A 25,549-nucleotide genomic window follows, 5' to 3' on the forward strand; every position below is an offset into this window, starting at 1 on the left:
GTCAGCGTCCCTGGCACAAAGAGGTGTTAGTGCTTTTGCTAGTTGGGGCTGTATCCAGAAACTCAGGGAAAATCTGTTCCGGAAGACAGACATCATCACTCACCAGCAACAGGACTGCTGGCTGGTCGCAAAGGACCAAATGGAAATTTCATAAAAGGGAAGACGAGCCACAGTTATTTCATATTATGCAACAGGTCACAGCAGAGCAGAGAACAGGACTGAGAGTTAGGACGTTGGAGTCCAGCCGTATCTCTACCTCTGATTCCCTGAGCTACCTTGGAAAAATCACTTGGGATCTCTGGGCTCAGAGCCTGAGACAGAGACCCTAATGCAAAGAAGATGCATGTTCTCCCACAACGAGCAACCAAATAAAAACACTATGAAACTGTAATGTAAATTTCATTGTTTCCTGTGCTGTCCACCTTGGTGCTATTCTTGGAAATAACAAGTTCAATGTTTTGTGGGGTTTTTTTTGTTTTTTTTTTTTAACTATCCTTGCCTTGGGTTAATCTTTCCCCATCACTGCAATGAGAGTATGGGGCGGAGATAGTCACTTAGCTCTTTCCATTTCTGCTGGGCTGAGATTCTTGCAAATATCAATCCAGAGGCTGTAGGACCCCAGAGTGAGCACCCAGTAAAATCCCCTAGAGTCCTCTGGAAAGAGTCCCAATATCTACACTTTGGCCCTAAATACTGGTTAGCAGTCAGGCCAGAAAAGCCCCTGGTACTCCATAGACAGCTTGGGCAAATCTGCCAGAACGAAGGCCCTTCTGGTGACTGTTGCTTCGCTGCCCCTTTGGTACACGTCTTCTTGCGGGGGCATGTCCTGGGATTCTAGTGCCTTGCAGACTACTGGCCATCCTGGGGCTGCCTCAAAGATCATCCTCTTGGCCTCCCCTTTCTCACAGTCCTCTTACTTGCAAGGAGGTTCAGGATTTGCCAGCTTCATCTAAGCTGCCCTCTCTTGTCAGAGCAGCTGAAACACGGGATGCTTCTTCTCAAAGTCATCTTATAGGCTTCTATCTGCTCACTTATCTCTGGATATGCTGGCCACAGTTCTCACCCAGGAGTCTCCTTGCCTCTGAAAGGGAACTCAAGCAGGGCTCCCAAGGAGCCCTCCAGGTTCTGAAACAGGGTTGGATTGCCCTTTCCCACCAGCCCAAGTAGGTCTGGGCATTCTTCAAACCAGCAGCGCAGAAGCTGACCACCTGACATCACCAGTGAATCACGTGGCTCCACAAAGTTCATCACTTGCCAGCACAGTGCACCAAGTGCCCAGCACATAAGAGATGCTCTAATTTCTTCACTCACCCATTCACCAACCATTGGTGGCCAGCCCTAGGCAAGCTGCTGGGGACTCCAAGCAGAGAAGACTGCCACTCAAGGGCTTAGCAACTCAAAAGTGCGTTGACTTGCAGGGATAGATGTTTGTCCAAGTCTCTGAGGCACTGTTCTAGTCTTGGCCAAGGGTGAGACTTCCTGCTCCAGCACACCAGGGTTACCTGCTGCATTCTGCCAAATGCCTGGGCCCATGTCTGTGGCCACCATCTGTCCTAGAGCTTGAGCTCACAGGGCAGAGCACTGGCTGAGTCTGGGCGATTCTCCCTGTGGAGAGTCCAGCCAAGTCCCTCACCATTCCTGTTACAGCTCAGTCAAATAGCCATTTATTGAGGGGCTACTATGTGCCAGGCACCAGGCTAGGTGCTGGGGACTTGTCCAGTCCAGGGGATTTCTGCCAAGATGATATTCACTATAATGGAATCAATACTGAGACACAGCTCTCCTACAGACACTGACCATCAGCCAGCAACAGGCACTGTGGGTCTGCTGATTTCATCAAAACTCGTTTAGAGGAAGAGGAGCACAGACTTTGGAGTCAGAGCGACCCTAGTTAGAATCCTGGCTCTCCCACTTACTTGCTTTGTGACGTTCAGTGAGTTACTTAAGCTCTGAAGTCACAATTCGTATTTGTACACAAGGTAACAATTCCTATCTTGTCCTGAGAATGACATGTTTTGTGTAAATAGAGGGCATGGCCCCTGGATAAAGATGTTCAGGGAATGTTAGTACCCTCCTTGAGCCCCATCTTTGCCATTTGGACATCAGGTCCCTTACTCCTTACCCTCACCCTGCTTGCCTCTATACCCCACCCCACCCCACTGTCCATGAGATCTGCAGAGGTCAGTTTTATCAGGATTGCAACACTGGGAGTTTTCCTTTGTCTGAGGGAATAACACAACCTCCCTTCCTGGTCTGAACATCTCCATGTTTAGCTGTATATAAAAATGGTATTCTGAAGTGCAAGCTAAGCCAGGTAGAAGCATCTCTCTGCTCACTTCGGTTGGCTAATACATGCATGTCTATAAGTAGCCCAGCATGGGGCAGTGGGACAAATGCAGGCCTGGGGGTCAGAATTGAGGTGGAATTCCAACCGGCCATTCCACGTGTCCTCCAGCAGGTCATTTCCCTTCTGAGTCTCAGGGACCTTTATTTTTTATTTTTATGGGGGAGAGGTTGGATTTTCTTATTTATTTATTTATTTTTTTTTAGAGGAGGTACTAGGGATTGAACCCAGGACCTCATGCATGCCGAGCATGCGCTCTACTACTTGAGCTATACCCTCCCCCACTTGAGGGAACTTTGGTGTACAAGTTTTGGTGTCCTTACTTACTGTGCTTAGGGTTCTTCTCGAGTAAGTTTCCTCTTCCCTGGTTCTGGGGCTCAGCAGCCTCTCCAGCCGGAGGGTGCCCAGTGGAGCAGAGCCCGTGGGCACTCCCAACACCTGGGCCTAAAACAGAAGCTTAGGAAAGAAAAACACAAGGCAGGAAGAATGCAACTGGATGGCCAAGCAGGATAGGAGGACATAAGGAAAGGAAAGATATGGCCAGTCCTTACCTGAGGCAACTAGACAATGGATGTGAACCTCAAGGGACAGCTAAGATTTTTTCCTCACCTTGTCCCTTTCCAAGCCAGGGAAAAAGTCTGGTCAAGCATGAGGCTGGCCTGGGCGGATCCCACCCCCTCTACCCTTTTCCTGGGCTCCTGCATCTCAAACCCTTAGCTCTCCACTCAGGCGCTCTGCCCTTTGAGTCCATGTGGCTATGCCCTCGTCCCCTGCACTGACAACCTAAGATGGAAGGAAGAAGGTAGGCATGGGGTTCAGGGAGACCCAAGTGTCCAGTTTTTCCAGGTTGTGTGATCTTGGGACAGTTAACTTTAAAGAACTGTTTCTCCCACATCCACATTACAGGGGAATTTTATGGCTATCTGTCTTCTTCTGACTGATCTTACCCCATTATGGCCGTAACTATAACCTAAAAACAATTCTGCCACTTTCCCTAGGTTCTTTCCCTTACTCCTTTTTGTCAGAGGACACCCAGAACAGCCCCCGACTCACAGAAGAGCCACTGAGTTTGTATCCATTCATTTTCAGCTCAAGGCCTGGATTAGACATCCTTTGAAAGGACTCCAAACCCCAGCTTTTTCTTTCCCAGGGAATAGGAGATAATTACCCCACGGCCCCTTCCAAGAAGCAGGAAGTGCAGACTTCCTCCCCGTGAGTCCAGAGTTTGGACACGGTCTCCCAGCTGGGGGAGTCCCACAGTGATGTCCACAGCCATCAGCAGGGCCCTGGAGTAAGCTCAGAGCAGGATGCTCACAGATCAAATGTCACTAGGATCCTCGCTGGCTCCTGCCTCCACTCGGGAAGCTTTAGCAGGTCAGAAACAAGCTGGCCAGGGGAGGTTGAGAGACGGGCAGAGGCACCAACCACAAGCAAGAGGGGGTAGCAGAGCTGAGCTGAAGAACCAGCTGAAGTTGAGTGGGATACAGTTCCTGGAACCTTCTACTGCCCTCCCCAGCCAATGCCAGAGCAGGCAGAGAGGAATGTCTACAGGGCCCTCTCCCAACCTAGAGCTGTAGGTCCTTTGAGCCTGTCCCTGCACTGAGGACTGGGCGAGCCAGAGGTTGAGGCCTACTCTGCTGTGCAGCTCTGGCTAGGCTGGCAGCTTCTGCACCCCTCTCTTCAAGATGTCACCTTAGGCTTCAGGAGGGAGGCTCTGATGCTCTCTTCCCAACTCAGGAAGGACAAGCAGGATGAAGTTTTCTCTAGTCTCAGTCCCTCCAAAGCAGTGATTGGGCCTAGTTCCTCCCACAGCCTTCTGTGGAGCTCACAGACCTTGGCCTGAGGCAGAGCAGGTGGGGAGGGGGTTCTGCATCTGCAGAGCCTCCCCTGACCCACACATCCAACCCCAGGCCCCTGGTGGAATAGAGCCCCTGATGCAGGTGGCTGCGTCCAGCTGGCCCACCACCCCGACTCCAGCTCCAAGAGTCTGGCCAGACCTTCCACAGCCCCCAGTGAAGCAGCAAGAAGTGGACTGGGGAATCAGTGAGTGATGACCAGTATTTTCTAAATGAAGTAAAATAGTAAATATCAGAAGGTATTTATTGCACATGAGCTAAGTTCTAGTCTGTGAAATATGCACTGGGTTGAGATGTTAAGTGTTTCTTATTACAGTTGTCATCAAATTTGAAAAATACTGCTGTTGAAGACCTGGAACCAGCTGTGCAGGCTCCGGGGCTGCCCTGCCCAGCTCCGACCTGCTCACTCCCTGATCAAAGGCCTGCATCTAACACCCTGCCCTGACCTCCTCCTTGGTCTCACATCAAAGCTCCCTCACACCCACCTGTCCAGCCCAACTTCCCCTTCCAGGCACCGTGCTCCAGCAGGCCAACTACTTGTTGTTCCTCCAGCTGGGCCCTGGGCTTACCAAGGGGCCTCCTCTCCTGATGCCAAGTGAGCACACACATGTGAGAAGGCAGAGAAGGGAGAGGTGTTCACGGTGCAGTGAGACCCCAGAGGAAAGAAGGCTGCAAGTGAATGCCTGGAGGTGAGAGAGAGCACGGAGACCCAGGTGTGACAAATGTTTCCTGAGAGGAGCCCAGAAAGTGTGAAGGACCCTTGGCTGCAAACACCACCACCCCTCACTCTGCTTCATCCTGCCTGTCTTTCAAAGCCCAGCTCAATGCCGTCTCCCAAGTCCCCAGGGACCTAATCTCACTCTTGTGGAATTTATCACCTCCCAGCTTACGTTTATGACTTGTTGTTTCTAAATGATAACATTCCTTAAAGCAGGAGCCAAGTCTGATGCACCTTTTTACCTCCCGGAGCCTAGCATGTTACTAACAGAAGGCTCTCAAGAGCTGTGTTTTGAGAAGATGCATGAAGTTTGAAGCTGTGACAACTAGCTCAGAGTGTGAGTGCCTGGCCCATGGTCACACAGCAGGTTTAGAGCTGTGACCTGAACACAGTCCTCACTAGAGGCTCTCCTGTCATCTTGTTCTTCCAAATTCCAAAACCGGGCACAGCTTTGTCTAATTACCTCGGGCTGAGGAGCAGGGTTAGCGTTACAGTTGTGGGCAGGGTTCTGAGAATCTGTAGATGCAAAGAAGCAATGGCTCCTGAAATTCGTTTGTAGGGAAAGATCTTCCTTTTCATGCTTCCCAGTGGCATGCCCTTCTCTTAGGGCTCAAGGCTCAGGTCTGACTATAGGATAGGCTTCCTTCCAGAAACAGGCCAGGGCCCACCCGCACTGGAGGGCCTTCTATGTCCTGCAGACCTCTCTCCAAGGGCCCCTGTGACACAGAGGAGGCATCTAGAACACCCTCTATTTTTAACTTTCTCAGTTGCTAAACACATCTGTACACCTCTCACCCCTTCAAACCTTACAGTAACCATGAGGAAGTCAAGGCAGATGGTCTGATTCCCACTTGTCAATCAGAACACAGGACCAGGAAGCTACAGTTGCCCAGGGTTGGGGTGGAACAGGATTCTTCGGCTTTCTCATCTATAAAGCAAGGTGACATGGTTAAAAGGGCCTAGGGAACCTGAAGCAGGGATGTTCTGGGAAACCATGGCCCCACCTTCCCACCAGTTCAATTCCAGCCCAGGACTGCAGAGGTAGGGCTGCTGCCCAGGCCAGCTGGGTCTCAGCAGATTTCTAAGGGCTAGCCATGAGGGAGGGAGGGACACAGTGAAGGGAGCCCAGGGGAGTGGGGCCCTAGGTTAGAGCAAGGCATGTGACCAGCTGGAGCCAAGGTGCAGCCTTCACCACCACCCCCCACCCCATAGTCTGGCCAAGGATGGCACTCACAGGATCCACTTCACAAAACTCAGCCTGCACTCCCTCCTCTTCCACCCTGCTCTGCCTATTGCTGGTCACCAAATCTGTCTGGGCTTCAGTTTCCTCATCTATAAAATCAGTGAGATGCTTCTACCTTGCCTACACCTAGGATGTGAAGCAACACAGCTGAGAAAGTTCTCTGCAAAGCAGTAGTGCAGGAGCCCCTGCCTGCCTTCTGCACCTGCTCCCCACACTGCCTTCAGGGTGAAAAGGCTTGGACAACACAGGCCACCATGGTTGCAGGCTGTGCCTGGATGCCGAGGAGGATGAAGTTACCAGTTCTCTAGCTGGGCACTTCCCACCATGCCCAGGAGGCCTGACCGGTGGCCAGGGCTGGGCGAGGCTGAGTCGGCCAGCCAGCTGCTCTTTGACCCCTTCGCACCACGGGGTCTTTTGCCCAGCATCACACACACCCACTCCGCCGACTCCAGCCTGTCTCGGGCCTCTGCGAACTTCCCCAGCACAATAGGGCTCTTTATTCCTTGCCCCCACCATGTCTCAGACCTGCTCCCAGGCCTGTTTTCCCAGCCTCTGGCAGGTTCTGCCACCCCACCCGCAAAGCTCAGCACTAGCCAGAGTCCCTTCCCGCTCTCGTCCTTAACCCTCCTCCTCTCCCCACAACCTCTCTTCCCTAGGCCCCTTCCAAGCAGCTGCAGTCCAGCCCAGGCTGTCCTCAGCCCTGATCCAGAGGGCCAGGCTGGATTCATAAGCAGACCTAGGTTTCAGTCCTCCTGCAGCTCTGGAACCCTCAGGTAAAAGAAAAATGAGATCAATCAATTCATAAGAAGGTACTGATGAGCTGTTATAAATATTTTAAAAGAAGGCCAAAGGTGGGAAGCTTTACCCAGAGGAGTGAATGGTTCTCGAGTATACTGTTAGGTACCAAGGCAGCTGTCCAAAGCTACAGAAAACTTGTCCTTCCTGGACTAGAAGGCAGGCAGGAAACAAACCTTCTAAAAGCATGTGGGTGACATCAGTCCTAGGACAGCCCAGGGCTTAGAGTTGATTTTTGTTCCTAACCCACAAAGTAAGAGAGCCACCTTAGTCTTCCAGCTAGGTGAGTTTAGACAAGGCCTGAGAGCTACCCTCCAACTGCCCCCTCATTGGGGTGGATGATAAGAAGGTCATCAGGGCTTGTGCTCACGCCATCTGGGAGACAGGTAACTAGAGGGGCTGGCCGAGAACGTGCATTTCTAACAGGTTCCCAGGTGATGCTGATGCTGCCAGCCTGGCAGCCACACGGGCCTATACGATGCTCCTCCCACACCAAGCCAGAAGCAGTCTTGGATCCAGGGTAAAAGAAGACTGCTGACTTTGTAGGACAGATGTTGAATTGAATCTCAAGCCAGAGAGGAAAGCTCCCCAGAGGTCTGCATCATTACCCAAGGCAAAAGGATCTGACAACCTGGTGAGTAGAAGCGTTCTGAACCTCAATCAGAGAACCTGGGGGTTCGAGGACCAGCTCTCTCACTTACTAGATCCTGTGATCTTTTTTAAAACCACATTTTTTTATTCCCTTACGTGCCAGGCACTTTACATGCCTTCTTTCTACTCTACTACAACCATGCAAGGAGATACTCCTGAAGCTTGCTGAGGTGGAATTTGAACTAGGTCTAATTCTGAAGCCCAGGCTCTTAACCTCCAGGTGCTTATGCCTTAAGAAACTAACACAGAACAGCTAGTTTGTGCACCGTGTCTCTCCCCCGCTTACCCCAGGCAGATTTTAATTACAGACAAAGAGAGTTCAGGCAATTGGAATGATGAGTAAGGGAGAGAAGGATTCTCAGAAAGCAAAAGATTGCCAAGGTGGGTCAAGTCAGTTGTAAACTTCACCTTTGTAGAAGCAAGGAGCTAGACCCAAAGCTTGCTTCTAGCTTGAGGATTCTAGGATATAACTATGTCTAGAGTTATTTTCCAAATTAAGAAACACAAGAGCTCCTTGACTGCTTATCTTCTCAGCTGGAAGAAAACCTGTCCTTCCTGGACTAGAAAGCAGGCAGGAAACAAGCCCTCTAAAAAAGACAGCAGACATGTCCAGGTCAGGCACAGAAGGGGGGAGCCTACGGCTCTAACTGGTGAGTCTTCTTTAAAGCTCTCCGTGTCACAGTGGGAAATTCAGAGCCCAATTCCTTCCCCTTGACCCCTGTATTCCATCCTTTCCTGGGGCCCAGTGCCTTTACCCCTGGATTGTGAACTCATGGCTAGGCTTTCCCCATTCTGTTCACCACTGTATTCCCACGTACAAGCAGAGCTGTTGGCACATCAGGGGTACAAAAGGTGTTGCATGAATCCACATATTCCCATCATGCCTGTGACATCCACTGGGACTCAGCCAGTTGCCAGGAGGCCTCCAGCTACACCCTAGGTGGTAGGGGCCCTGTTTGAAGCTGGAGAACTAGAGTAAATCAAGAGGCTGGGAAATTCACTTCTTAAAACTTATTTTAATATCCTCCCCACCCCCCTAAATTGGGAAAGGCCAAAACAGTCTGGCTAGGTTTAATTACAAATTAATACACATTTTTTTGTCATTGTTTAAAGTAAATCAACATTGTGGCAATAATGGATTATCCTTGGAAAAAGTAAAACCCATATTAACAAAATATGTCATGGAAGAACTCCACTTAGTGATTTCACTGGCTACTTACAAGTCTAGAAAAGGTCAACATTCTGCATGTTCCCTGGGGCTTATCCATGCAGTGGAAAGAGGCCCTGCCCAGACTCAACCAAGCCCAGTCAGTTCCAACCAAGCTGTAGGCCCAATAAAAGCAGGAAGAAAGGGCATCCCTTCTACAGGATGAGGACAGAAAAGGTAGGTCACCAAATAAAAGTCCTGCAGCTTCACTCATAGTGCTTGGGGAAAAGAGGGCAGGAAGCTAGAGGGAAGGTTTAAAGATGCAGCATTCCTTCACCCTTAAAAGAAAGTTAAAAATTTTTAAAGACAAAACCCAAAAAACTGCAAGATCACTGAATGAGAGGGAGGAAAACAGGAATAAAGTTTAATTATCTTGAGTTAGTTTAAACATGGTCTCAACCTCATCCATCTCTTCATGTATGCAGACACCATCCTTTTGCTGTTATGCTCAACCTTGGAGACCCCATGGGTACTCTGTTTAGCAGCTTGAAAGTAACAGTTTAAAAAAAGACACTATATACACACATACATATATCATGTGTGCACACATGTGTACAAATATATATTGCAATCAAATAGCTTTGGAAAGTTGGGGGCAATGAGGGCTCTGGAACTGACTTCCTTCCATTCAGAGTTCCACAATATCTACCCATGAACCTGTCTCCAGTTTGGAATACTCCATCTTTCCTTAAGGTCGCCTGATCCTGGGGAGACTGGGACAGTTCCACAAAACAAACAAAAGTCCTAAAAACTGTGTTACCCCTGGCATTTTTCACATGTAAAAGAAATACTAGAGTTGTGAGTTATTTGAGCGCTCTCTACCCCTTCCTGACTTCCCTTCCCCTGCCCAGGGAACTCGCATGCCTGAACGCTGCATCTTTAAATATTTCTGGCTGAGCCCTCTTGCCACATATGTCAGTAACATTCCAAGCTGGCTACCACATGTTCAGGCTCTGGCCTCCGTCCCCCTTGACTGTCGAGCGCTCTGTTGTTTCAAGGGCACGATGGGGCCACCCAGCTCCCACTTCAGCTCCATCTTCAGTTGATCGTACATCTCAGAAACAACTACATTTAAAAAAAAATTAGATCCAAAAGCATGTTCATATTTGAAATACCTATTTCCTTTGACATTATTTTTTAACTTCATTAATGAATCTATTAAAGTGAGTTAGACAAAGTGCGTGTGTGCATAATTGCACACACAAACACAGCAGCACACACCCACAAAATTTAGGGGCTTGAAGGTTGTTTCCTGCCAAAAGATCTAACAGAGGAAAGCTTATGTGCTGATCAAGTTTTAATATCATGTTAACAAGAAATGTACACCATTTAGCAAGCACACAGAGACTGTGGGTAGGAATTCCTGATCCCTGGAGCATTTGGCTCCCCAGCCCATTTTCTGCCTACCTTTGGAACAGTTTCAATAGTTACTACATTCAGAGAATCCAAGAGGACTGCATGGACAGATGAACCTTTATTTAAAAAAATAGCACTTCAAATAAATTAAAAGGGACAACCGTCAAGTGTTCAAATTGTGAAGAAATAGTCGAAAACCTAGAGAGACTCCAAGCTGCAGTTCTAACCTCATTCTTTGTCCAACAGCAAAAACCCACACATCTCAGTACTCCCACTCAATTTTTTTCCCTACTGAGATGAGGGAAGCAATTGCAAACAGGAGACCAGACGGAGGAGAAAGCTGCATCTGATTGGAATGAACATTGCCACGTACTTGCTAATACGGGTTTCACTTTATGACCAAATGTATCCTTTCAAAAATAAAAAAGTGGGGAGGGAAGCTGCATGTTTTTAAAAATTGAAATTATTTAGGGATAAAACACTAACTCTAGTGCCTTTAACGGGCAATAGCAACTTTTTTCCTCCAAAGTCAAACACCATCCCCAGCTGAGCCTTTGTGCTACGAGCTTTTCAGGAGATGTTACCTAAACTTTATTAAAAGAAAAGAACAAGTTTAAATATAGACACTGGACTAGCCCAGTCTGTATTTTCAAGTCCACATTCTTCATCTGAAGCACTGCATCAGGGACCCCCCTGAGTCTGCATGTTTTCAAGTTCACAGTACATGGAACCAGTTTTTCTTTTTATTTTTTCCTCACTCAGAGCAGCCACACGCAGTGGCCGTTGATGCCGGAACCTTGGGCGGGGCCTTTTCCTACGAGGCCTGGCCAGAGCTGCCCGAGGTTTCTCCTCAATGAGAATCGATGCTGTCATGCTCTATGGATGGGAAAAAAGCAAGAAAATAAAAGCACCTGGTACAGGTTTCATGAGATCCATTCGGATTCGCTATGTTCCAAACCCGCTGCTAAATGCCATGTGTCCACTCTGTGCGTGTCAAACAGTCCGTGGCCTAGAAGTGGGTCTCAATTCGAAGAGCTGTTATTGGACGCCCCAGAGGTTGATGCAATAGCAGCTCCAGCAGGGCTACTCGTGGAGACCGACTTCCGGATGTGAGGAAGCAAGTAGGGGTCACAGGCCAGCTGCTGGACGTCGATGCGGTCCTCCTTTCGGTAGGCTAAGCATCGCCGAATAAACGCCTGAAAGGAAAGTTTCTTGAAGAAGCATGGAGCAGATAATCCTGGCACCCCAAGAGGGAACCCAGAAGTTCTGGAGCGGCTGCCAGGGCCCAGAGCAATGTCTCCTAAAGAGAAGGGGCTCAGGGCCTTTCCCAGAAACCTCCAGGCAGACCAGAGACGAGTAAGGGAGGAGACATGCTGTCAACGGCCTTTCTCTGTGGCCACTGACTCCTTCCCCAGCGAAAGTGGCTGAGCCATCCCCGAGGAGAACAGGGCATGACCTCTAATACCTCTGCCCCCAAAGTACAAAGACCAGCACAAAAATCTCTCTGCCTGGCTGGTGTGCATGGGCACAGTCTAACTTCACAGTCCTGCATCTACCACCACGGTCTCATGTGACCTTCCTGAGGAAGTGGGAATTACAGTGACAGACTGTCAGCACATGCAGGGGAAGGTGACCAACACTGACCAACAGTACAGTGTGTCACAGATTGGCAAGTGCTTTCTCTGTGTATCTCATTCTTCCCTGAAAGATCATGAAGCAAATGATCAGGCACACACCTAAGCAGTAAAGGAAAACACGAACAGAACTTGTCTCCCCAAGAGTACTGCAGACATAAAAACATACTGTGAGTGGAGTTTGATTCAGAATCCTAAATTACTACCAACACAGAGGTTTCCTCTGTGCTAGGTATGAAGAGTTATGTAGCCTCAGTTTCTACAATTCTTATCACAAAGGCCCTTACATAGATCTGTCTTTTTCTATTTTTTATCCAGACAGTTCTATTAAGTCAAAGTCTTACAACATAATTACCTTGAATAACTGAATTTATTTTAAAAAATCTAAAGCATAAGTATCATCCAAAGTCCATACTTTACATTAGGGTGATGATGATGCCTCGATGCAGGTGTGTCAATTGTAGCGAACATACCACTCTGGGATGTGTGTGTGTGTGTGTGTGTGTGTGTGTGTGTGTGTGTGTGTGTGTGTGTGTGTGTGTGTGTGTGTGTGTGTGTGTGTGTGTGTGTGTGTGTGTGTGTAGGCGGAGGGAGGGCAGGGAGTATTGATAGTGGGGAAGGGGTATGTGTGTGTGTGTGAGAGAGAGAGTCGGGAGGGTAGGGAGTATATGGAAATGCTTACTTTCCACTCAATTTTGCTGTGAATCTGAAACTGCTCTGAAAGTCTAGAGTGTGGGTTTTTTGAGCATGAGCCACCAGTTCTCCTTGTTTGGCCAAAAAATAAACCTTTCTTTGTTAAAAAAATAAAAATAAAGGTACACTAAAAAAAAAAAAAAACCCTAAAACATAAAATGAACTACTGATCTTCTATTTTTAACATGTTTAATTAACAAAACACAAAAGTATAACACCAATTCTGGTTTCTCAAAAGCAAAGACACCTATAGGTAGCTGCTTCATTAAAGCATCTGGAAGATAAAAACAAATTCACAGAAATGAATACAATGATCCTTGGCCTTTAAAAATGAAGTTATCTTAGTGAGACACCTGCAGCTGGTGGGAAATAGGTGTTCTTGGGTAGGATACCAATCAAACTCCTTTTGCCTTGAGTTTTCTCTCTACAGAGCTGCCAGAGTAGGCTTTTAAAACAGCAATCAAATCACACAGTTGCCCTGAGTAAAACCTTCAAGTGCTTTCCATCACGGTTCAGTCTGTCCTGCTGCCTCGCCTACCACTCTCCACCTGCTCTGCCTGCTCTGTGGACCTGCTAAGCTCACACCCACACCTGAGCTTTATTCGCTTCTCTCTAATCAGAATGTTGTTCTTCTGAATCTATACATGGCTCCCCCCTTCTCATCAGTCAAGAGTGTTCAAAAAGTCACTTCATCATTGAGGCCAAAGCTGACCATGCTATCAAAAAAGGACTTCCCATCTGTCCACTCCTTAGTCTGATTTATTTCCTTCATAACATTTATCACCATCTGAAATGTATTCCTTTTCCGCTATCGTTTATCTCACCTAATAGAATGTAATCTTAAGGGCAGGGACCCTGTCTGTGTAGGTCACTGCTACATGTTCACAGCTCCTTCTCCACTCCCAGAACAGTGTCTAGTACTTAAGAGACACTCAATAAATACTTGTTTTGTGTCAGGAGAGAGGAGAAGGTCAGGGGTTGGAGAAATTACTCAGAGAAATAATAGAAAAAGCAAAGCGGTCATTTCTGCTGGGCAATGGGTTAAAACTTACCTTTGCTTCAGGTGTTACTACTGGCTTTGGCGGGAACTGCACTTCAGTAGCTTTGAGAATAGTATTTTCTTGTAGAATGTCTTGCTGGGACTGGTTATGGCCAAAAGGCTATCATATAAAAACAAAAATCAAATGTAGGTCTCTACTTAAAATTAAAGAAAACACAATTCAAAAACCACAGGGAAGAGGAAGAAAACATCTCAACAAGAACTGCTAGAAGGAACTTTGGAGATGATCTCCTCTAATTCTCTTATTTTACAAAGGACAGAAAGGCTCAGACTTTAAGTAACTTGCTCATAGTCCTACATCAGGTTAAGGCAGAGCTGGGACCAGAAGCAGCATCTGTTATATCCTGGTACCTCTGCTAAGCTTTGCTTACAGCAAAGTTAAAGATTCAGAGCAGGAACCGGCAATTTCCTTTGCTCTGAGTGATACCTGTGAGCCTAAACAATACATATGTGTGCCACTGGCAGACCCAAGACACAGATAAAGAGATGGAAAGGAAGTACAAGAAGAAAAATGATAAGGACAAAGTGGGAAAAAAACCGAGTCAGGGCTACTCAATGGCTTCATCTGTGCCACAAACTGCCATTTTCTATAAATTGTTAAAAAAGTAAGTTCATGCTCATCTCTACAGTGTTTCCACTGAGATCACAATTCTTTCTAGCTAACCTCTACCGCCATTACCAGCAACACTTCCACAATATGAGAGTATAAATAACAATTAACCCCAACTAGTTCTGAACAGTTTCCCCATGCTAGGTAGGTAAGATAAACAAACACCAAGGGAAAGTTAAAGAGGAAGCTGAAATCTGAATTAACATTTTGGTCTGGAAATTGTAATAAAAAATATTAGAGAAGTCTAAAGGGGAACACTAAAACATACAAACACACTGACAGCAGGAACAGGAATATAAATATCCAACTGGATTCTAATATATACATTTATAAGATATCATGTTCACAAGGAAGATGCAAATATGAAAATTCACTAGGTGTAGTTTACAACCTAGGGTTTTACTTGTTCAAGTAATATACTGCCTTTATCAGAACTAACAACAAATATTTTGACATCACCTCCCAGTACAGAAATATAAAGCATGCTTTTATTAATAAAAGCTCTAACTAATATAGTGGTTGGGAATAAAGAGCTGCAAATACTTCAAGTTTCAGTTCTTGGGACCCTTAGGAATGGCTCCTGGAAGACGTATACTTTAATAAACTATTTCATATAATTCCCTATACATATTATCAGAATCAAAACATAGACTGGATCTAGTTGACAAAGGTAAAAAATGAATGTTTTCAACAGCCCAGCAGAATTCATTAGGTTCCCTTAAGATTGAGAATTTCTGTTTATGCATACAGCCTTTATAATTAACTCTACTTTCTTCCAACCACAACTTTCAGAATTTCCCATTTTTTAAAAAAAATTTTTACTGAAGTATATAGTCAGTTCAGGATTCCCTTTTGTATAACCTAATAATTAATTCTAAAAGAATAATCCACACACCACCACCATGTACATGCACCACCCACGACGGAAGCCACCATATCCAACCTTCTTCATTACCTTCCTTCCATAAAGACACTGGTAGAAGATCACACCCACTGACCAGACGTCAACTTTATTTGAGATCTTTGGTGGTTCTTTCCCAACCACAAAACACTCTGGTGGTAAATACCTGGGACAAAAGGGAAATAAAAATTCTTAAGAGTAATGCCCTATTATTAAGCCTTAAAATATACTTTTCAATTTACTGAAAGAGGTAAATATTCTCCCTATCTCCTGCTTCACCCACCTCCGCCTTCTTTCCCAGGGCTGTGCCTAATATAAGTGTCATTCAACAAGTTTTAGCAAGGAGGGAGGAGCACAAAAGAAGTGTATTCTTTTATGACAGCTGCAGCAACAAACATTAAAATGTAACTAGAAGTGATGTGATTTCCTTTCATGCTGGTTGAAGATGTCGCTAAAATAAACAACTATTTTTTAATACACTTTATTTTTTTAGAGCAGTTTCAAGTTCACAGCAGAACTGAGCAGAAAATACAGCGTTCACACATGGCCCTCCCCACCCACATATATATAATAAACAACAATTTTAAAAGTCCAAATGAACTCAAGACCCAGTACAAATCTCTGAGGGAAGTGGCTGTTCTGCCTTCTTAAGGTAGCCTCTTTTGGAAATCGAGAGTGGAAATAACCGCAATATATAATCAATGGTGACATTAAAGTTCAAATTATCGAAGGATATCTCACATTTCCTACTTTAAGGGTGATCAGGGGCTTACTGGAAGAATAACAAATAGTGCATAAAAAGTCAAACAAACTACTAGTTGTTAGCCCAACTCATTCCTCATCTGAATTCCTCCCCTCCCTACCCACCCCTGGCCTCTAAAGAGACTAGCTGGACAGCCAACCACACCAAATTGTATGGTGTGGAAGGTAAGTGCCTCTTGGCATTTAGAAAACCAAAGAAATATGCTTCTACGCATTGCCTGGAGTCTTAGCCATGGCATAGCTGGAAGGCAGAATTCTGAAGATAACAGATCAATTTCTGCAGATTTCATGCTGGCAAAATCAATTCTGCGAAAACTCTTTATTTTAAACCCTGCTGTGCTTCTGATATAAAAATCTAAATGTATAGCTGGAACGGGATCACAAGAGTTAAGAGGCAAATGTTCAGGTTCAGATGATTTTTTTTTAAATAGAAGTTTAGTTTCACATTCTTGTTTCTTATTTATTATTTTTAACAGTCATTTTTAGATGATTAAGACCACAGACCTAGATTATTATTTCACAATGAAAGCTTTCAGCCAAAACACACATCGAAGAATGAAAATATAGAGGACTCATGAAGTGAGGGAGGGAGGGCGGTGGCAGTAAAAATACAGGAAAAGAATTTATAAAAATACAGCTCTTCCAAATGCCATTAAAACCTCCCTGAACCCTAAGTTTTCATGGTCCTTGATTCTTTAGTATAAATAATTTAAATATGATCTTGGATAAATAACAAATAGAACCTTGATGCTAAAATGGTAATTTTACTGTATTTATGACTTTTGTGGAGGTGGTAGGGAAGAAGTTCTTGTTTGTGGTGAGGCAGAACAGAAACTGTTGAACTTGTCCAAATGCAGAACAATAATCTGGACAAATATTTAGAATACAAAAGACATCGTCCCTTAACAGTACCAGCCTGGCATATTACTTTCTAGGTCTCAGATTCCCCATCTGTAAATGACAAAACACACTAAGTCTTCACCCATATAATACTGAAAATAATAAACATTCTAATTCCCTATCAAGGACTTTGGGAGGGAGAGTAGAAGACAGTTCTAAGATACTATATAGTAAATTGTGTTTAAAAAACAAAACATAATTTGCATATTCCATCATGATAAAGTCCTCATGGAGAAAAATTATTCTCAAGGCCTAGTCTATGGGTTACTTACTGAAAAGTAGTATTCAAAGTAGAAGAAGTCTGGAACAACCAAATACTGCAAATAGTCACCTAAGATCTGTTAATGTCTTTCCATCCTATCTGTACCTCTCTCAGACATAAGAAGATGACGACATACTGAGGGTGTTGATTATAAACACCAATCTGGAGACTTTTTAAACACAGAAATCCATAAAATTTAATTTTCTCAGCAGCTCCCTCTCTACCTTACCCTTCTATTATGAAAAAAATCTTCAAATATAAAGTAGAAAGAGTAGTAAAATGAATCTGCAAATAAACATTACCTATCATCAGTAATTACCAATACGTGGCTAATTTTTGTTCATAGACATCCCTCTCCACCTTCCCCAGATTACTCTGAAGCAACACCCAAACATTATAATTTTTATTTAAATTATAACCACTGAATTTCTACAGCTTAGCAAATATAGCAATAGGCAGCAATGAGAACTAATTTAAACATGAAAAATCTTTACCTTTAAAAAAGAACAAGCTATCAAATGAAAAGCTCAAATCCAAGTTCCAGTGAATTTATACAGCAGAGGTATAGACCTGTTTCCAGAATTTCCAACAGCAGATATTTTTGTATCATTTAGTGACAGGAACACTAAACCCACAATAACCACCCCAGTGAATAAACACTGTAAATGTAGCTTCTATTTTAAGCTGAGAATCTCAAAGTTTTAATTTAGCGACTGATTTTCACTATAGGTACCATCTCCACAAACAATAAGAAGCAACAGAAAGTAGACATTTTGTGTACGTGGTGTTTTTAGCAGGGCCGGATCGATTCTTTAATATACATAACATAAACATGAGCGGGCTGATGAGAGCAGGGCTGCTCCTGCGTGTTGTGACATCCCCCTCTTCTCTGACTCCTTCACATCAACAACCTCATTCCCAGGCAGTCACTATTCTGCTAAGAGCCTGGCAGGGCAGGGCCTTCCAGTCTCAAACATAAATGATCTGACCAACTGACCCTGGGGTTTAAAGCATGTGTCCCCCTCCCTTAGTGCTACTAGAGGCTTCTCCATGTTCAGAATCATACATTCCAACGTGTGGCTCTGTGTTACCACCCCCGTATAATCACAAAGTCAAATGCCTGAGCTGCAGGTATCCTTTATGGTTCTCACTATCAGAAGTAGTACTAGGTAGAAGCAGGACAGGCATAGCACAGGCAGGTAGAGCTAGGTGGGCAGGGTGGCTGGGGGTAGATGAGTGACAACAGATGGGAGGAAATGTGGCTCAAAACCTTTTAGAACATGGCTGCCAGAAATGGGTAAACTTCTTGGCAAATGGCGCTCACTTTTTCCTGTTTAGATTTCAAGGGATGCTGTGGTTATTTTACAACCTGAGCTTCACAACCTAGTTCGTGAGAGTCCATCATCCTCAGGCAATCCCAGACCCCATTAACTCATAAAGAGAGACCTGCATTTGTACTGAGAAGAATTTAGGGCCATTCTTTACATACATATGAACAACTTCATTCTCTACCTAATTGGTAGGGCCAGGTTTATGGAGGAAATCCACAACTCAAACCCCTGACCACACATAATCTCTTACAATAGAAAGAAAAATTGAGACAAATTAATGTAAATCCAAAGAGTCAAACTGCTGAAAAGGCAGTAACTATTTGGAGAGGAAAGTCTACTACGGGTTACAGCATTTTTGCCTAAGCAGACAGGATGTAATTTAATTAATAATTACCAGCACATCAGTATAGCAGAGCCACATCTCCACCAGCCAACCTGACAGATCTCCCAGATACCTACCAATAAGTACCAGCACCTTGTGACGTTAGCTCCATGCCATCCACTGAATTGTAGCTATCATCATCCATGATCTTGGAAAGACCAAAATCTGTGATTTTTATCTCTCCACACGCTGTACCATTTACTAAAAGAATATTACCTAGAAAGATAAAAATCTTCATGAATAAAAAGAGACTTATAAATTAAGAGAAAAATCCAAGGTAATGATAGATAAGAAGGGGAGAACTGAACTCAAACTCTTGCTCGCAGTAGCAAACACCTCAATCTCTGGAATAAAATGATCTGGACTCTGGATGTGAGGGGAGAGTCCTAAGTGTCTGGCTGAAAACTTCCATTTTCCAAGAATCACCTGCTTAATGTGCCAAAACCACCACTATGAGCAGTGGAAAAAAATAATTAACTCGCCAAAGTAAAATATCACTTGTATGGTTGGTCAGAAATAGTTGGAAAGTTTCATCTGAACTTTCAGTAAGAATCTCTAAACCACCCTGTTTAGAACAGTAGTTTCAGGGGGAAAAAAGTCAAAGAAAACATACAAAGGATTCTAAGCTAGTACCACAGTGCCACCTACAGCTCCTGCAGCAGGAAAGGAAAATGTATTGGATTCAGTGACAGAAAACCCATCATCACACAATGGCCATCTCTTTAATGAATTTTTTAGTCATTTGAATTATACTAGAACATTAAAGAATAGTGAAAAGTGAGATTTAATATGCAGCTATCAGAAGAGGAAAGAAAAGTTAACAACCGTGCCCACCAGGAGGTAAATGGGCATCTTCCTTTAACAAGCTCAGCTGGTTAAAGCTGTCTACGTGCAGACTTCTAAAAAACAGCCGAGGATGACAATCACAAACGGAAGTAAGAAGTCTAACTGCTCTCTACTTAGCTGATAACTATCAAAGTGATGGAAAAGATGGAAAACTCTGCTTGGAATTAAATGAAATGGGAGACATATGTGCAAAGTAAGCTGTTAACTTTGGGTCACTTATCAAAGAGACTTGGAGTAGAGGAACTGCTATGTAGTGTGAGTAATGGGAAAGAACAAAACCGAGCTTGCCAGAGCAGTTCTTTCTTAATCAGACTTACATCATGAACTGCCCTGGCTCTAAAGACAAGAGCATTGTTTCTCCAGAGCATTTAATATGACCCACCCTCTTAAACCCAGTGCTGTGTGGCCAGAACTCTCGTATTCCCACACCTACCCAGGGAATTTAGTCAGATGTTATTAGGCCTTCTTGGCTCCCGCCAAATCCCCTAACTTTATAAAATTAAAAGTCACTTATAAGACCAAAGAAAAGCTACCGATACTGTCTCCTAAAAGTCAGACATACCTGGTTTGAGGTCATAGTGTATGATGGGAGGTTTTATTTCATTTAAGTACTTTAAAGCATTCACAATCTGCATGATAATGGATCGGGCCTCTTTCTCCGACATTAATTTGTGCTGTTTCAGGTAGAAGTCCAGATCATTTCCCTCACAGTATTCTAATACTGTACAAAACCTAAAGACAAATAAACCAACATTGACCAATAAGAACAAGCAGATTAAGTCTAACTAAATCAGCCCAGTGAAAACATCAGGTTAATTAGCTTCTCACTTCTTTCTTTTGCTCCTCAAACTACTCTTCTATTCTTCATTCAGTATCAGTTACCTGAGTGGTTTCCAGGAAGAAAACTGCTTACTCTCTTGGTGAAAAGTCTCCACACCTTTCATGTTGGAACCTGCTGTGCTCAAGTTCACCCAGGGCACACCCCTTCTTGAATCCAGACTAAGAATACCGACAAGAACTGTCACATATTTAAGCGAGGTATCTTTTCAGAGGGGTCTCCTTTACTATCCACGTGATGCTTCATTTCTAAACAACTACATTATGACCAAGTCACGATTCTCACTGCAAACATTTTATACGATCCTGAGTGTGGCCAGTGAGGAAGAAAATGTAGGGTCTGCCCAGGTCCCAAGGGCTGACTGCAACTACCTCTCCTGGCAGTTTAGCACATACTGTTCTATAATTTCTCTTTGCTAAACATACGAGGCATAAAAGAGCTTTTTAAAGTACAGTATTTGTGATTCTAATAAATGTATTATTACATAGAATTAGTTGTTTCTTTCACTTACATCAATAAATCATATAGACCCAAATTAAGAACTACATACCATTTGTGGCATTAAGGGTCATGTGTCTATCTTCTAAGGCAGTTATAAGCTGAAGTAAGGCTTCCTGAGAGATGGATACCTTTTAAACTAGTCTAAGTTGTGACAAAGTGGGTAAATCACTCAGGGTCAAGCTGGGAAATAAAAACCACTTGAGAATTTAAAACAGAGAGGCTTTAATTCAGAGAACTGATCACACAGATGACGGAGGAGCTGAGAAGACAAAGCAGCCAGTGAGCACCCCAGAAATCATCTAGAGCAGGAAGTCATTAGCACCCTAGGGGCCAGAGGGAGGAGATGGCACAAACAGAACCAGGGTCACCAGAGGAAACTGGAACCACAGTTGGGGGGAGGGGACCCCACCCACCACCACCACCTGCCTCCCCACTGGCTGAACCCCGATGAACAAGAACTGACACAGGTAAGCACAAGGGCCAACACACTTAAAATGTAGCACAGGGGAAGGGTGAAAAGCAGACCTGAGAGCAAACAGACTCAGGACCAGCACTACAGGGCTCTGGGCAATTTGAGGCCTACAAAAAGTACAGCAATGAAATGTGGACACAGTCCTGTGGGATCCCCAAACTGAGTAACAGCTTATGCTTCTTATGAAACACAGCATGTCCTAACACGCTAGCACCCTATTTGAGAAAACAGTCTAAAATTTATAGCTTCTCTGATCTGAGATGCTGAAATCTGAGACTCTCAAGCTTAGTGAATTAATTTTTGACCCAAATGCAAGTTGAAAATAAAATCTCACTTTTAATACCTGAACAACTCTCAGAAGACTTTCTGAAACATGGTCTGACTTATTTTTGGTGAAAACTCACCACATACACAATAGGAAGAACAAAGTAAACAACTCAAGAAGAGCACAGAATCAACTCAATTTCTCATATTAATTAAAAGTGTGTATAAAATTCAAAACAGCAGATAATCTTAAGTCATCATCTTTGAAATGACTTGTATTTACATTGGGGGTAGGGGGTATTCTTCCTAGTATTCAAGGAACTTTCTCAAAGCAAAGCAATAAAGCCACCCTGTGGAAACCTGCTCTCTAACTAGACAATTTTCTGAACCTGACTCCATGCTACACACAACTGGGCTGGATACAAAGGCCGGGTGCCTCCGACTTGAAAGGGGAAATCCCTAAGTGGATGTTTCCAAAGGGAATTATGGTCTCCTTTTGGGGCCGTTTCTAAATGTGGGCCGGTTCTCTGAGCAGCAATCTCTGAGACACGTGCTGTATGGAACAGGCCAAATTACCCTGGGAGGCAGAAACACCTGTGGGCCAGATCTAGGTATGTTCTCCCGTCTTAGTTCAGGCTCCTATAGAGAAAATGTTTCCAAATGCTGAAATATTTCTAAACTCCCTGGATAAACCCAGAGGTGCTAGAGCTTATGTACACCAAGTAATAAAACAAAACAATGTCTAAGATTATTAAAGATCTCAGATAAGTCACTGGGCTTCTCTGGTCCTCAAATCTCCACCTACAACACAATAAGGCTAAACTGAGATCCCCCTAAGCCTACGAACCTACATTTTAAGATGCAGCACTGGGCTATGCCACAGTCATTCTCATTGTACGACAAAGTCACATTGCTGGTACTTCTTTAAAAGGCCAGTCAGTGCTCATCAGAGTCTCCAGGGTGAGGTAAGACTCTCTTGATTGGTGCTTGTCAGTGGTATGCTGGCACCAATTTGTGCCAGCTTCCGAGAGCTGATAGTTAAAACTCTGTTCCTTGAGTCATCAATACACTGCAAGAAAATAACATTAACTGCTAAGCTAAAACGGTAAAGAAAGCACTTACGAGTCAGTGTCCAGTGAAAAGTAATCATACAGCTTAACTATTCTGGGATGATCCAGTTCTTTGTGAATCCGGTATTCCCTACATGCATGCCTGTAAATAAAACAGAAAATCAACATGGTGTATTTTGGCCGGTCTCTTAGTACTCTTCCAGGATACCCTAAATATTCTCTGACTTCTCCACTATTCTTGCATATTCATTCCATTCAGGTCCACCTCGTCCTTTCTTCACCCTGTTTTCTCTACCAGTATCTACCAAGCTGTTCAGAAAATAGTAGGTGCTCACCTTTTACCCTTTCAAGTTCGTTCTATGACAATCTCACCTCTTTTATATTTATATCTGAATATCAGAGCTTTAAAATGCATACAGACAGCAATTTTTCTCTCCTCTAAAGCTGATATTTCCTATGTATAAAAGTTTATATTCTGGGGTTACATCAAGGGGACCGATTTTAGCATGTAAACTCATTGGGTAAAAGGACTACCAGTTAGATAAGGCAATTAATGATACTTTAAATTTGTTTTTAAACCTTACTCCTTACAAAAAATAATTTAAAGAATTATCAGATTTACTTCCTTCTAAGAAAATGCAAATCTGATTACAAATTTGAAATTATGGAAACCCTAGTTTTCTTAAAACAAGAATTTATAAATATGTATTAACATCTTATTTTGGTACTTTTCCAATGTAAAATTATTTAGGAAGATTAGGAACAAGAAAGCATTATATAATCTGACATATTCATATACTGAATTTTAAAAGAATAGTAGAATGTGTTAATATAATGGAATTACCAATTTTAAAAGTATTTAGTTCTTATTTACAAAGAAAGCAATAGGATATTATATATTATACATATTATAAATATCATATATATTATTACATATTACTATAAGTAATATAGCACCATTTAGTTTGGGGCATTTAGCTATAAGGAAAGACAGAAAAGAGAAACTTTCCACAGTATGGTAAAATAAAACCACACACACACACACACACACACACACACACACGACATTTTCTGAAACTGGTGTATTCCAGCATGTCAAAAATACACAGAAAGTACTCAACCAATGAAAAGCTGATGAACAATTACAGGAAAGAAAAGGAATCTAAAAGTAATTGTTTTTCCCCAATGGAAACTTTGTTTGATTAGGTTTATTTTTCAAGTTGCGACTTTTTGGCCGTTTTTGCTTCTTCTGATGCTTTATTTAATCAGCATCCATATTTCCTTCTGAAAAGAAAAGACTGGCCAGCAGTGAGGCAGAGCACTGTTGGAACACACGTCACACTGGGACCAAGAAACCTTGGCTTCAAGTTTGAGCTCTGTGACAGCACCTCTCTGGCCTGCCCCATCTCTGCAGCAGACTGGAAGTTTTAAAAGGAGCTCCTTGGATACAAATGCATCCGGAGAGAAGCTAATCAAATGTAACTTCTACCAAACCCCTCATTTCACGAAAGCAACTCCACACCGTCCTTTTTCATATAACAAGATTCCTTGTAGCACTTCATTTGCTAAAATAAAGGTGATGCTGTTTCTAAAAACACAAGTTTAGAAACCTATGGACTAAATAGATCACTGTTAAGTCATTTCTTACTCAAACACACTATAAATCTATAGCTCCCCACCTTTTTTAACTTTTTGATTTTGTGCATTTCAGAGTAGAGAACAATTTCTCCATCAAGGTACAAAAAATAGAGGAAAATAAAGGAGGCAAGAATTATGAATCAAAGGAAGTGTCATTCAAAGTCCTCACCAACTTAGAAAACTTTTCTGTGTCAAAGCACTTCCTCAACGTCACGTCAGGCTCTAAGGCCATTTCTTTCACTTTACTAGTTAAAGCAGAGGCTCTGCCATGCCCTTCATATGTTCAACTTTCAACTTAGCATTCAAAGGATTAATGCACTATACAGAACTTTAATAGAAACAGGAAAAACTTCTTCACTAAAAGTGTTAGTCTTTTGCTCTCTTATACGTGGATATATATTTAGACTTTCAATGATTTTACCCTAGAAAATTAGAAGAGTATTATACAAGTGTATACTAACTACTTCAGACACAGTTACATCCTTGGATAGCTTTATATGAAATTTTCTCTACTGTAAAGTTCTTAATATGTTATTTTGGGGAGTCATCGAGTAATACCTATTAATGCGTTAATAATGCCAAAGTAGAACAATCAGTGTTACTTGTTTGTGGGGGAAGGAGAGGAGAGGGGGTAAAGAACAGAACTCAAAAATAAACACTACAACAACTTTTTATTTTCTTTGAATTCTTCCTTTTTTTTTTTTTTTACCCAAATAAATATCTTGATTCCAGATGGGGCTGGGAAGTCATCCCCTCAAAAGGAAAAGCAATCAAAAGACCTTACTATGTAGGGTAATAGCAGTAGCATTTTCTTATTTTATGTTACCACAACAGTGAAGTATACTACTTTTCAGTTTAATACTGAATTTTTGAAGCATTGTCTGAAATCTGTTAGGTTCTTAATATAAGCCTCCTTAATTTAAGTAAGTTTAAAGGAATTAATAACATTTTGCTAATTGACTATTATCTGTAGCCTGAAATTCATCAGTATGGTTTCGTATCACTTAGCAAGCAAAACCTTTCAAAGAAAGGTGGAAGCGTTTTAAGAATTTTCCCCCAAGGATGAATGGAGGTCACAAAAACTTTGCATACTCCCTCCCCAAGTGTGTCTATCAGCTCAGAGATGGCCCCTGCCCAGACAACTCCACAGAAGGTGCTCCAGTGCCATAATTCCCACCTCTGGTGAGGATACAAAGACTAGGAAGCAACACTGCA

The 25,549-nt window shown here is 43.4% G+C and overlaps 1 protein-coding gene across 3 annotated transcripts in view; it reads right to left on the reverse strand.

Annotated features, from left to right (window-relative positions):
* Positions 1-8,608: 8,608 nt before the first annotated feature.
* The window catches only part of TLK2 (tousled like kinase 2), a 101,514-nt gene continuing 84,573 nt past the window's right edge, over positions 8,609-25,549 (reverse strand). For all 3 annotated transcript variants that reach the window (XM_031468832.2, XM_031468830.2, XM_031468831.2), the window contains 6 exons: positions 22,749-22,838; positions 20,114-20,283; positions 18,783-18,921; positions 15,123-15,234; positions 13,550-13,657; positions 8,609-11,366 (listed from right to left, as the gene is read on the reverse strand). In XM_031468832.2, coding sequence (XP_031324692.1) covers positions 11,193-11,366; positions 13,550-13,657; positions 15,123-15,234; positions 18,783-18,921; positions 20,114-20,283; positions 22,749-22,838 — 793 coding nt within the window. In that variant the 3' untranslated portion in view covers positions 8,609-11,192. The remainder of the gene's footprint in view (positions 11,367-13,549; positions 13,658-15,122; positions 15,235-18,782; positions 18,922-20,113; positions 20,284-22,748; positions 22,839-25,549) is intronic.

This window comes from Camelus dromedarius, chromosome 16 (genome assembly GCF_036321535.1).
Source record: "Camelus dromedarius isolate mCamDro1 chromosome 16, mCamDro1.pat, whole genome shotgun sequence".
NCBI lineage: Eukaryota > Metazoa > Chordata > Mammalia > Artiodactyla > Camelidae > Camelus > Camelus dromedarius.